The sequence below is a fragment of the Ambystoma mexicanum genome, chromosome 8 (genome assembly GCF_040938575.1).
Source record: "Ambystoma mexicanum isolate Mex_15411 chromosome 8, UKY_AmexF1_1, whole genome shotgun sequence".
NCBI lineage: Eukaryota > Metazoa > Chordata > Amphibia > Caudata > Ambystomatidae > Ambystoma > Ambystoma mexicanum.
Genome location: NC_090929.1, coordinates 1,179,406,366 through 1,179,419,498, shown reverse-complemented (window position 1 = coordinate 1,179,419,498; position 13,133 = coordinate 1,179,406,366). Strand labels below are relative to the sequence as shown.

The 13,133-nt window shown below is 42.3% G+C and overlaps 1 protein-coding gene across 4 annotated transcripts in view; it reads right to left on the bottom strand.

Annotated features, from left to right (window-relative positions):
* PCDH15 (protocadherin related 15) overlaps positions 1-13,133 on the bottom strand; it is a 3,978,145-nt gene that overhangs the window by 14,628 nt on the left and 3,950,384 nt on the right. For all 4 annotated transcript variants that reach the window (XM_069611238.1, XM_069611242.1, XM_069611241.1 and 1 more), the window contains 2 exons: positions 3,590-3,611; positions 915-953 (listed from right to left, as the gene is read on the bottom strand). In XM_069611238.1, coding sequence (XP_069467339.1) covers positions 915-953; positions 3,590-3,611 — 61 coding nt within the window. The remainder of the gene's footprint in view (positions 1-914; positions 954-3,589; positions 3,612-13,133) is intronic.

Below are 13,133 nucleotides of genomic sequence, written 5' to 3'. Positions count from 1 at the left end.
ATGGCTTTGAGTCACCATCTCTTTGAACATCAAATTGGACTATCAAGTTAACAGCTTCAAATTGCCAGACCACAACTGAAAATGCTGGAACATTGTGTTACTTGTCAACACAAACCAGTGGTTACGAATGTCTCAAACTGACTCAACCTTTGAACAAACCCTGGTGAGCCATCTGAACTTCAATGCCTGTGCTACGCTTTCAAACCACACTGAGAACCCAATTCTAACTGTCTCGAATCTAGCTTGCCACTCCATCTATTTTGATTGCTCCACTCCAACCTGGTTAACCCTCTTCTTCAGCACCTCCAAACCTGGTTTGATGCTTGTTAAACCACCTAACATTGGAATTAGGTACTTTCAAGTGACCTTGCCACCCTAGTTCAACTTGTGGGCCCTACAAAGTGGTTAATTCCCTTGTGCACCTTTTGTTCATCAAAGCATAGGTGGGGTTTCTATTGTGTTTGTAATAGCAGTCTTATGATTGATTTGTTTAATGAACGGATACATGTCTATAGAACCTTAACTGGACATTCTTTAATTTTGGAACTGTTGTACTATTTTTGTTTGGGTTGATACTTTCTCACCTTTATACCCCTTCTAAGAGTACATCCTTCCCTTGGCCCATGTCACCACAATAGGCAAAGGAGGTATATCCCTAGTATATGCCTGTTTTACTTTGATGATTGGGAGCACTGTTAGTTTGCAGAAGTGTGTGGGTTTAGAAAGCAGTTTAGCCACTGCCCATCCTTGTGCTCCTGCAGGGCAGAGGTTTTTGTTTCACACATTGCTAGAGTGACTTAGGACTCAGCTAGTTTGGCAGGGTGATTATGTATATTTCACACCTTTGCAATTCATGTGCTGAAGAAGAAAACACATTTGTTAAAATACAAGAAAGAGAGGCAAGAGCAATCTACCTCAGGTCTCAGAAGAGAAGGTCTCAACAATTGTTGTTGCTGCCAGAAAAGAATAGAAATAGAAAAAATATTTAGTAGACAGTACGGAAAGGAAGAGTGTGATCCCTTTAAAGTACAAAAACAAAGTTTGAAATAGAATATTACAGAAAATCAAATCATGTTTGGCCACAAGCTCCAGTTGCCATGGTGCAATTATTTAAAGAAAAGATATATTTATGTGTGCATTTCTTGTTCATAACATTTACCAATGCCACAAACGTAGGTCTTGCACAGTGCTAAGGTGAACAATGAAAGACACAGATAATACAAACATATTTCGGAAACGTACAATTTTAAAACAATATAACAGTTGAAACTATTTTTGATGTCATATACAAATACAAAACATGTATAATTGTCATTAGATTTACAGAGAAGTAGATCAAAATGTGTAAATGAGATTGTCAACAATTTGGAAGTGAACCTAAGTATCCCTATCACAAATGGAATGTTTATGGATTACCTTTGTGGTTAAATGTAGATGAATAATAGCGTAACAACCCATTTTAGGTATTAGGGACTGTTCACGAGGAAGATTGATATGTGGTAGTGGGGAGCTGTGATGAGGATCCGTGAGGTGGGCAAGGTTAGGGACTGTAATGCGGAAGAGTGATTTGGCAAGTGAGTTGGTGGTAGGGGGGGTCCTGTGATGAGGAAGAGTGTTTTGGGGTAGCGGGGTACTGTGACGAGCAAGAGTGAGGTGGTGGCATTGGGGGACTATGATGACGAAGGTGGGGATAGTGGGGACTATGGCAAGGATGAGTAAGGTGAGGATAGTGGGTGTAGTCACATAGTAGAGTGAGGTTGGGGTATTGGGAGACTGATAAGGAAGAAGGAGGTGAGGACAGTTGGGGACTGTGATGAGTAAGAGCAATGTAGGGGTAGTGGGAGACTATGATGTGGAAGAGTGACATTGGGGTTGTGGGGGACTGACAAGGAAGTGTGAGGTGGTGGCAGTGGGGGACTGTGATGAGGAAGAGTGAGGTGGGATTTCTGGGGACTGTGACAAAGAAGAGTGATTCTGTTAGTGTGGGACTGTGATGAGGTGATGGTAGTGAGGGACTGTGACAAGGAAAAATGTGTTGTGGGTAGTGGTCGACTGATGAGAAAGAAATAGTTGGTGGTACGAGGAAGAGTGATTGAGGGTAGTGGAAGTCTGTACAGTTAGATTTACATGGCAAAGTGGGGGACTGTGACAAGGAAGGAGGATGTTGGGCTAATGGTGGACTATGACTAGAAGGAATGAGGTGGGGTAGTAGGGGACAGTGATGTGGAACAGTGAAGTGGGGGTAGTGAGGGACTGTGATGAGGAAGAGTGAGCTGGGGTAGTGTGGGCCTATGATGAGGAATAGTGTGGTGGGGTAGTGGGGGACTATGATTAGGAAGAGTGTGGTGTGGGTAATCGGGGACAATAATGAAGAAGAGGGAGGTGGGTGTAGTGGACAACTGTCATGAGTAAGAGTGAGGTGGGGTAGTGGGGTACTATGCGAAAGAAGAGTGAGGTTGTAGTACTGAGGGTCTATAACAAGAAGAGGAAGGTGTGGGTAGTGGGGGTCTGTGATGAGGGATGAGGGAGTAAAGGTAGGATAACTGTGACATGCAGAGGAAATCTAGGTCTTCACTCTTAAATCACGTGACACCACTATTGTAAACATACATCGGCATCACTGTAGATTCTGTTGCATACTTTTTTTTCAAATCAAAGTAATGAAGCAAATTAAAGCTTTTCAATTAAGTCCAAGTCCCCCAAAATATAAAAGCCCACAGATTCCACCCTTCCACACATTTTAGATTCATTTTGGAAGCAAACCCTTTATTTGTTTTATGTTAAAAGCAGGTATTGCTTCCTAAATTAACTTAACATTCTCTTCTTCCCCTAACTGACAATTACTCTGATGCCACATTTGAATATATATATAATATGTGAATAGTATTTACGTTTTTCTTTTGCCTCTCGAAACAAATCGAGATCCTTGCATGTGATAATAGGCAGAAGTACCAGACCACACACACAAACACACACGTTCATTCATGAATGTATGAGCATTATTAAGGATGGTCGAGATTTGAATGTTTCACTTTGCCACAGGTCTGCAACCTGTGGCTCTCTAGATGTTTTGGACTCCCACTCGCATGGTCCCTCGCGATGGACTATGCTGGCTAGGACTGATAGGAGTTGAGCTCCAAAACATCTGAAGAGCCAAAGGACCCTGCAATATGCAGTATCATCTAATAAGCACAGTGCTTTTACGGTACATTTGCAGGTGCAAGCATTGTTTCTGCATCCACGATCACATCAGCTTCAGGGCAAATACAACAAAAGATTATTGTCCCTGGCACCAATGTAATGTTCATGCACAGTGTTTCCTCGTGTGGCACCACCACCCACAATGGTCTGGCCATGAAAGTTCGTAATTCTCACAACAAAGTTATATTGTGAAGTAGCCTTAATTCGTATAAGCGGACTCAACTTTCATTCGTTTTGGCTATAGAAAAATGCATACACTACACAATCCACACGCCAGAAAAATATATAGTAGACGTGTTGTGTGTAGGAAAATAATGTTTACCATAATAAATTAAGCAAGTACTTCAGACATATTTATTTCTTTTAATGGCATATTAAACATGCTCACCTCTTGTCGCGTATACCCACGCCTGAAATGCAAAGATAAAAGCAACATGGTCAATAAATATATTTTTTAAAAGAAACATAAATGTTCAAGAGTTATTTTTCGTTCATCTTAATATTTCTATAGAAAAAGGTGCAACACACTGGTTATGGTTATATGTTCATAACGTATCTTCTTCTCGTTCATTCATTTGTGTTTTGTTATTTCTTCCCCCTATGATTGTAAAGTGCTCAACTGCTTACCGAAGCTATGTCCCCCCTTCATACAAATAATACTAATAATTCTGATGGAAGCTTTTCATAGGACAGACCCACTGGTGAGGCTTTCTCTCTTCGATTGCACGTGTTTTTGGGCACGAGGCTGCTGCTTGTAACACTGTATTTCAAAGGCACAGCACCCCCAGAACATGAGAACTTTAAATCTATCAAACGAAAACACTTTAAAAAATGTAAAAATCTCTGCATATAACCACAGGCTCTTTTGTAATTCCGGGATATTTCCTAACAGAAGTTAAACGCCCGAATAATAGAGAAATCCAAGAGTTGAGCAGATGTGCAAAACCACAAACACACAAACATGTACATGTGGGTACCAAGGTCATCCTGTCCGTTCACTCTCTTGTCTCAGTGATCCAGTCATGGGAAAAGCTCCACGCACTGCTATGCTGCTTGACCTGCTTTCTGCTTCAAAGAGCTCAACAAGTACTCTCCACTTTGCCCCCAAACTGTTTACCATTGGGCTCGAGAATGTCCTCAACACTCCCACACGCCGTCTCGGAAGGATAGTTCAGGGGCAACTCACTCACCTTGGAAGCAAGACGCTGAGGAGCAACACAGGTTTGATCCCGGTTCTGCACTTAGAAATCTCTTGGTATTTAGGACGTTATAAATAACCAATTACAATTACAACCATACAATACACAGCTACACATGCAGGTGTACTAGTGATAACCAGGATCACCTCAGCACTGCCCTTCAATGTCATCCTTCCGCATGGCACAACATCAGTACAAAACACAGGAATCAAGCTGGTAATCCACTCACAAGTAAGAAACTGGATGCAATGTCCGCTGCCACATTAACACTAATGAGACAGGTGCCGAAGTTTGCTATTACAAAGGATCAAAACCACCCCTTCCTTTAAATTCTTCGCTTACAAACTTACTCACCAAAACAAGGTATCCGATTCATAGAAGCTTGTTAGTAACACTCTCAATAAGACTTGGGTTCCTAAAACAGGCATTAGGTTCCTAGCAGATTTACACAATACAAATGTGCTTTAAAGTTGCCCTTTTAATACCTTTATGGGAATGACATATGAAAACACACTTTTTCTTAACAAATGCTCTCCTTTAAGAGCCTTACAAAAGGATGAAGAAATGGGGCACATTTTAGGAAATCGAATGAGTTAATGCATTGATCCTTTTTTTTTTATAAAGGACTGTTTAAGATATTAGTTTCCACAAGATAATATTCTCCTAAATCAATTGTCTAACTTTTAATCCGTTCCTCCCTTTGTCATTCTTCAGTCCATTTCCACTCAACCCTCACATGAACCAGTAGTCCTCCAACCAGCCCAACACTTCACCTACATATCATCTAAAAGTCCTCCCCTCAGTCCATCGTCTCCTAGCCCCTGGAGAGCAAATAAATAAAAAAGAATAAACATAGCGGAAAGGGTAACTGAAGGAAAGGTAGGCAGGAGAGCTGGGACACTATAAGGTGGGGGGAACTGAAATAAGGAGCCCACGAGGAAAGGGCCATGGAGATAAGGGGCACACGAGAGACTAAACAATGGAGGGGGAACAAAAGGTTGAAGAGACGGATATCACAAAGAAGGAATCAAAGAAGGTCCACAATGATATTACCATACGTATGGGAGAGAAGACACAGAGGAGAGAAGGGGGCACGTGAAAGGTGCACCCACAAATGCACTTCACACAGTGGTGAAGTTGTAAAGGGAACAAAAGGAAAAGTGCAGGGAAGAGGGGCCCAGGAGTAAAGGGCACTGGGGAGAATACATATGGGTAAATACAATCTACAGGAAGAAGAACAGGTTGGAGTAGTACATGGAACAGGAGAACAACAGCACTGAATAAGGGAAAATAGTGGACTGGTAAAGGGAGGAGAGCCCTAAGAGAGAGGGTGCACAAAGGGAAGCGATACATGTGAGAACTGACAGATAGGAAGGAACAGAGGAAGAATATACACTGGAGTTTTAAAAAGAATAGACATAGAAGAGAAGGGGTACAAAGGATACAATTGCAGGAAAGGCATGAACAAATAAGACAAGTGGGAATGGGAAAGTAACAAAGAAAAATGTGGTCCAGTGGGGAAAGTTACAGAGAGAACAAGATTCAGGCAGAAGATAAACTGAAGAGAATGCGTTATTGAAAAGCAGAGTTGCGGTTATGCCCACCGGAAGAAGGGGCACACAGGAGAAGTGAAACAGGTAGGAGTAAAGTTGCACAAAGAAGTGACACAGGAGAGAAACAACCAACAGGAAAACGCAGGTATGAGTGTAGCTTAAAGGAGGGGCAGAGTGAAGAGATTCATAGTAGAGAAGGAACACTTCAAACACAGTGAAATGTACTCTAAGAGAAAGATGCCAAACAGAAATATTCACCAAAATGACATCTGAAACCGATATACAAAAAAATTATAGTAAAGCCAGAAAAACAAACCTGATTAACGAATGCTGAAAAAGTACATTGCCAGCAAATTGGTACATATGGAAACACCACGCACCAGCGAGATGTCACTGCATTTATCATATGTGCAAGGACACAAAACAAGGAGGAAAGGACAGAACACAAATAGAGAAAGAGAAAAGATTCAAAGCGAAGAGAAGAACAAAAATAAATAATCAAGCAGCAAGAAACAACATGGATAGACTGTCAATATACATAAACCCCAATTAATTAAAAGTTCACAAGGAAATAACTCATAACATCATGCTAGATGTCGAAAAATCACACGATCAAAGTAATCATAACAAAAAAGGGGTTACAGACAAACATGGAAGTTATAAGTATCACACTATTGATATCACACTATTGATAAGGCAGTTACTCATCTAGGTAATGGGAAGATCACCAAAACCACTACAAAAACAATCAATGATTATGCTCATTTTTGAGACCCAAAGGGGCCAGAAACACAACAGACACTATATACAATTCCTGCCTTTGTTCCCCATCACCACCATGATGAGTCAGTTACTCTTGTAGGTCATGGGGAGATCACCAAAACTACACTATTGATATCACACTATTGATAAGGCAGTTACTCATCTAGGTAATGGGAAGATCACCAAAACCACTACAAAAACAATCAATGATTATGCTCATTTTTGAGACCCAAAGGGGCCAGAAACACAACAGACACTATATACAATTCCTGCCTTTGTTCCCCATCACCACCATGATGAGTCAGTTACTCTTGTAGGTCATGGGGAGATCACCAAAACTACTACAACATTATTCAATGATTCTGCTCATTCTTGAGACCCAAAAGGGCCTGAAACACAACAGACTATATATACAATTCCTGTCTTTGTTCCACATCACCACCATTTGCTGGGGGAAATATGACCTCTGGTATTGGATAACGCAGCTGTGAAATTTCATGATCATGCAAAAAGAATCTAAACAAATGAAGATTGTACATCTTAGTTCCTACATTTGAACAGTATTTGTTTTAACATATATGTACAGCCTGATTAGTCTGGCAAGCATAGTACAGTCACACACACAATGCATAGACTAGATTTCGTGAGATATTCTACAGCTATCATAGTTGTGAAGTTTGGTCACTGGTCAACTGCAAGAATGAACAATTTCATCTCCCTTCACAACGTTATAGAGATTTGGACATTGTAAGCAAAGGAATGTTCCACAAAGTGGTTTTCCCCCGATTTCTTTTTGTTAACGTTAAGGAATTTACTTTTATAAGCATACAACAGATATTGGGACTGTGCTGTAGGTACACATTGGCAGTTGCTGAAAAGGATCATCAGTGTGACAAATTGCCAATTAGTACATGGGTCACAAGCTATTTGATCACTGTCTGCCGTAAGGGTGTAGACATTGGAGACTGACACCCAGGTTGCATGATTGTTGCCAAAGGTTTTTTTATTTATGAGCAAAAATAAAGGAACAACCTACCTGATCCTATTACTAAGATGGGTGTTCCTGCCTCAACTAAATAAAATGTCCACCACCTGTGTCAATAACCTATTTTCTTCTGTTACACTTAAAACTACACTAAAGGATTGACTGGTCTACCAAATGCAGAAGAGTGGATCACTTTCTTTAGAGAGCGGCCTAGAGTGCTGATGATATGGAGGGACTATTTCCTGAGAGAATAACTCCCTTCCATAGGTTGCAGTCCCTTTTGTACATACAACACACACTTCCAGTTTTTTACAGTTCAATAAAGCTGGGGCAATGGTTTCCTTCCCCAGGTTTCTCTTAGGTTTTTCGTCAGAGTTTCCTCAAGTTGAGGGAATGACTCCTTTCCCCAGGGTCTTTCTCAGGTTTCTTGGAGTATTCACAACACGAGGGGGAATGTCATCCTTCCCCTAGTCTTTCTCAGGATTCTCAAAAGTACAGGGAAATTACTCTCTTTCCCGGTCCCTTGTAAGGCTTCTCGCAATGCCAAGAGAATGACTTTCTTCCCTTGGCTTTTGTTGCAATATTATCAAGTTCGGAAACACCCGGGGGTGTTCTTTTCTTCTCATGGTCTTTCTCGAGCTGGCACAGTTCCCAATGCCAGGGGAATAACTCCCTTCCCCAAGCCGTTCAGTCTTGCATAGATCACGATGCCAGGGGTTATACATATTCCCCTGGCCTCTATCAGGCCTGCATAACTCACAATGCTAGGGGATATGCATATTCCCCTGGCCTCCCCTAGGCCTTTTGTAATGCCAAGAGCATGACCCCCTTCCCTTGGCCTTTATCACAATGTTAGCAGTCTCAACATCCTTCCCTGGTCTTTCTTGCTTTCTTGTATTCTGAACCCAAAACACAGCTCCTAGTTCCAGGGTGAATTAATCTCTTCCTCCAACCTTTGCCAGGTTCTATTTGGCAGTTCTGAAAGGCAGGGGGGTTGACTCCCTTTCTCAGGCTTGGTTTGTACATTGCGCCCTATCCACATCCTCATCTCGGAAAGTTGTAACAGGTGTTCATCGCAGTCAACCCTGGTTTTTTTCATCACTGTATGTTGAAATAGACCTGTAGTGTAGTCGACCTTAATCTTCCTGGTCTCAATATGAGGTTATTATTGGACTTAGGTATGTAGTGTTACTCTTCCTCATCTCAGTACTTTTTATGAGGGTTGGGTGGTCTACCCTGCACAAATACATGGAAGTGTGTGGTATGGAGGGGAAGTGCATAGGATAGTTTGGTGTATGAAGGGTTGGTTTAAGGTTTAAATATTGCATTATTCATGGACAGTTGTCCCTAGTCCCATAGGGGGGATCCCTCTCCATGAGATCCACCCACTGAGTGCCAATGCCAGGGGGACTATCGGGTAGCAGCCTGACCTCTTTGCTTCATGGGATGGTTCTCCCCATAAGGGAGAAGGGACGGTATGCAAGGATTTGTCAAACTATCAGTAGAAACATTATTCATACATGTCATCAATGATAAATCATGTTGTGCCTATGCAGCAACAATTGTTGTGAAAAAGTATCACAACCACATGAGAGGATATTTCTTGGCTGGGTGTTAAAATTCAGAAACATTACTATACACTTAGTTGAACCTGACTTTCGGACTAGTAAAGCAGCTGGAGGCACAGCCCATAGGCTGTATGGTGCAAACAGAGGCCCCCACACTGATGTCCGAGGCACCCAGTTATCTTAGACTAATGAAGTACATTATAACAGGAAGCCAACACAAAGGAAAATATAGCAGATCACAAAAGAAAACAAAGACAATAACACAAAATGAAAAAGTACCCAACATAGGCAACATAAATCATCATGACAAATGGACAATTATGTAGCCGCCATAGGCTCTAGCAAGACTGGACACTATCAAAATAAATTGATGTAATCAGTTGAACATATATTATACTTAACCCACATATTGTTTATTTCAAATAACAGCAGGTTTATATTCAAAGGTAAATTGCTTCACTGTGCCGGTTGGGAGATGGCTAGCTGGCCTGCCTATTGTAAGCTTTCGCAAATGTTCACTTTCAGAAGATGCACTCTCTCTCGCAAGTGGCTATGATGTTTCTGTTCATGAAGTCTCCCGCATGAATGCCTTGTAGGGTGTGTGTGATGGATTGCTATTTTGTGAGGGTGTAGAAGCTGTGGCCTTTTCGATTTTTATTAAACTAATGAAATGATATGGGTAATCCCATCCAAGGAAGGGAAATCCGATAATCAGATTCCACTTTCGAAAAGCATATTAAAAGCATTGTGTACACATGCACCGGCCTGGATAAGTATCATGATCGGCAGCCTCAAATCTCCAGTGACATAGAGCAGGTTAGGAGGTTAAAGGTGCCCATCTGACAGCTGGAGTGACAGCCATTTAGGAGATGCACCTCTGTGCCAAAAACTGCATAATTATGAGAATGCTATCCTGATGGCATGTTAAAGTGTAAATATAAGCCATACCTGAATTTGAGTTGTGATGGCTAGCATCTCCCATAATTTTCCAAGTCACATAGATTTGATATCAAACATGTGTCAGCACTGTGAGCACAGCTCAGCTGTGAAAAGATTCCTATTCCCCCCAGCCAGGCTGTCTGCTGCTGCCTGCAAGACTGTTACCCTGGTGGTTGCCTCCCTTTGTTTCTTTGTCAGGGCAGGTAACATCCTCCCCAGTAAGACAGCCGCTTACAGAAAGCTGTCCTGGGAACAGGAGCAAAAGGGTACATCCATTCACAAAAGGAGTAGCCTGAAATAAAGGTGCTGCATACCAAAAGCGGTTTTGATTTTATTGAGACGGAAAGATGGAGGCTTAGTGTAGACAGAGAGAGGCAGAAAGAAACAAAATAGTGGAACCTTCCTTCAGCTTTAAAGAGCTTCATCTTCCTTTCCTGTCCGCTGGGTTTCATGTTAGAAGGCAACGTCCACTTATCCAAAAAACAGGAAATGGGCCTCTAAAGAAGGCTAGCTTTAGTCCAATCACCTGTGGGCTTCTTCCTTTAAAAGTAGGGGTCTCCCACTCCTTTTTTGATTCACCCTTTAAAAAAATAATTCATTGGACCTACGTTTGGTAAAGTTGATATTTGCAAAGCTCCCAGCTGGAGGTGAATACTAAGTGTCTGAGGCAGAGGTGAGCTCTGTCCCCTAACCATCCCAGGGCACATTGGGGTGAATTGCTGCTGTGACAAGCCCTGCCAGCCACAATGGTACCGAGGGCCTCACTGTGTTGTAGGATGCCTTCATTTATGTGCCAGATTCCCTGATGTTTAGGATCCCAAGAACAAGGACTACATTTATCCTGGAGCCCCTTTACTGGGAAAGACAGTCTCCTGAGAGTCAAGACAATGAAGAAACCTGTGTTATCCCCACCAAACTAATTCAAAACAAAATTTGAGTCTGTTCTATGGCATCAAACCACCAGGACCCTTTGGAGTTGCCACTGGCACGCACCAGCTCTTTCAACCACTGAATTGCACTTTCAAACCTGCTTGATGGTGCACCACAACTAGCTGAGTGAGTCATGGCCTTGGCCCTAACTGCAAGCTCTTTGTTGCATCTGACACTTTCGAAACACTGCTCACCCCACCAGCATCTTTACTGTCAATCATAATCACCAGTCAAACAGACCCTGGTGGATCGTCGAGCCATGAGAATTGGACACCACATTGAGCAGCTCAAAGTGAACTGCTTATCGAGTCTGCAGCATCTTCACAATCAAATGACCATCCAACTGACCCTGGTGGTCCTCATGATCTGTAGCCCGTGAAGCATATCATCAAACCATTCCTGTAGATCAGCACATCCAGCCACCAGCATCTTCACAGTTGAACTGACCCTCAAACTGACCCAGTTGGCCCTCAAGATCTGCACTTCAAGCATCGTCTTTAAACCGCATGAGCTGTTAGTCCCCGCCTCAACACCATTTCACATCTAGTAGAATGCAACCGCCCTACCCAAACTACATTGGGCCGGATTAACAGCACCAAGAAGCCAGGTTCAACAATGTCAAACTGCCAAGTACCGCAGAAGGTATTATTGACTTTTTACTGCATATTCTTTTAAGAGCATTGTGGTTTGTACTTGCTTTCACCTCCTATACATTACACACAGGGCAACAGCTTTCTATCCCTGCAAAGTTTGTGTACTTTCCTCAGGGGTGGCTTTGGTGTAGTGTGAATCTTGATTTGACATTCCCTTTATTTTGGACTGTTTTACTATTGCTGCTTGGGCTGCTTCTAGATTAAATTCACACCCCTCAAGGGAATAGCTTTCCCTCAGTTCGCATTACTACAAAAGGCAAAGGAGGTATAGCTCTTAACTGCACCAGTTTGACCTTTGTGATTGGGATCAACCTTGTTTGGTAGTAGATTGAGGACTGAGTAGGCGATTTAGTCACTGCTCACCCTTGCGCTCCTGCAAGCCAGAAGTCAATTCGTCACAGGGTGATAAGCAACTGCTGCTAAAGATCCATCACTTAAAGGACAGAATTTCTTGTATTCCATTCGTAGGACAAATGTTTCTAGAAGCTAGATGCAAAATATCTAATGGAGACAGAGTGGTGGTAGGGGGTCAGTAATTTGATCCTGAGGTCCAGGCTAAATATCTGATGGCCGTCCCTTCAAAGGGTACTGCTGGCTGAGATCCTCAGCCTGCACCCCGCCCCTCCAACCAATGGAGAGGCTTTCTAATGGGGCTTACATGAAGGCAGGTCAGGTGAATGAGGGACGCTCCATCACAGCCATCCATCATGTCTTATTTAAAATGCTGGTTGTCAAATCTTCATCTTTTCATGTCATAGAATGAATACACACCATAGTGTTTGATCCCCCATCAGCCTCGCCAAATATATCCCTCTTGTCGTGAAGTCCGGAGATTCATTAACGACTCATGAGAGCAGATGTTAGTGGTGTGTCAAAGGATTGCTGTTCCGCTTCTGATGGGTCTTCAGAAGTAGACCAGAACATTTCACCCATGCTCTCTTGGATTCCTCACAAAGACAAATAAAAAAACTTATGAGGTGTGGCTAGGCAACGCAAGATATATGAAACAGAGACTGGACAAGACATACTACAGACAATAGTCCGATCAGCCTTGGAATACGTACATGGATAAAATCTAACAGGGCTATTGGATAGGACTATTAAGTAGTGGGACTGATGGAGGGAAGAGGATAAAGTATTCCCTCAATGCTAAGAAGATGGAGCGTCAGTGCAGATTTAAAGGAGTGGACAGTAATGATATGTTTAATGTGTGGCAGTAGTGTGTTCCAGCGGTGGGAGGCAAGGAAAGAAAAGGAGTGGGAGGAAGAACGGAGGGGCAAATAAAATAAAGTGAAGAGCATTTAAATAGATAAACGATGTTACACCACAGAAAACGTTTCAAT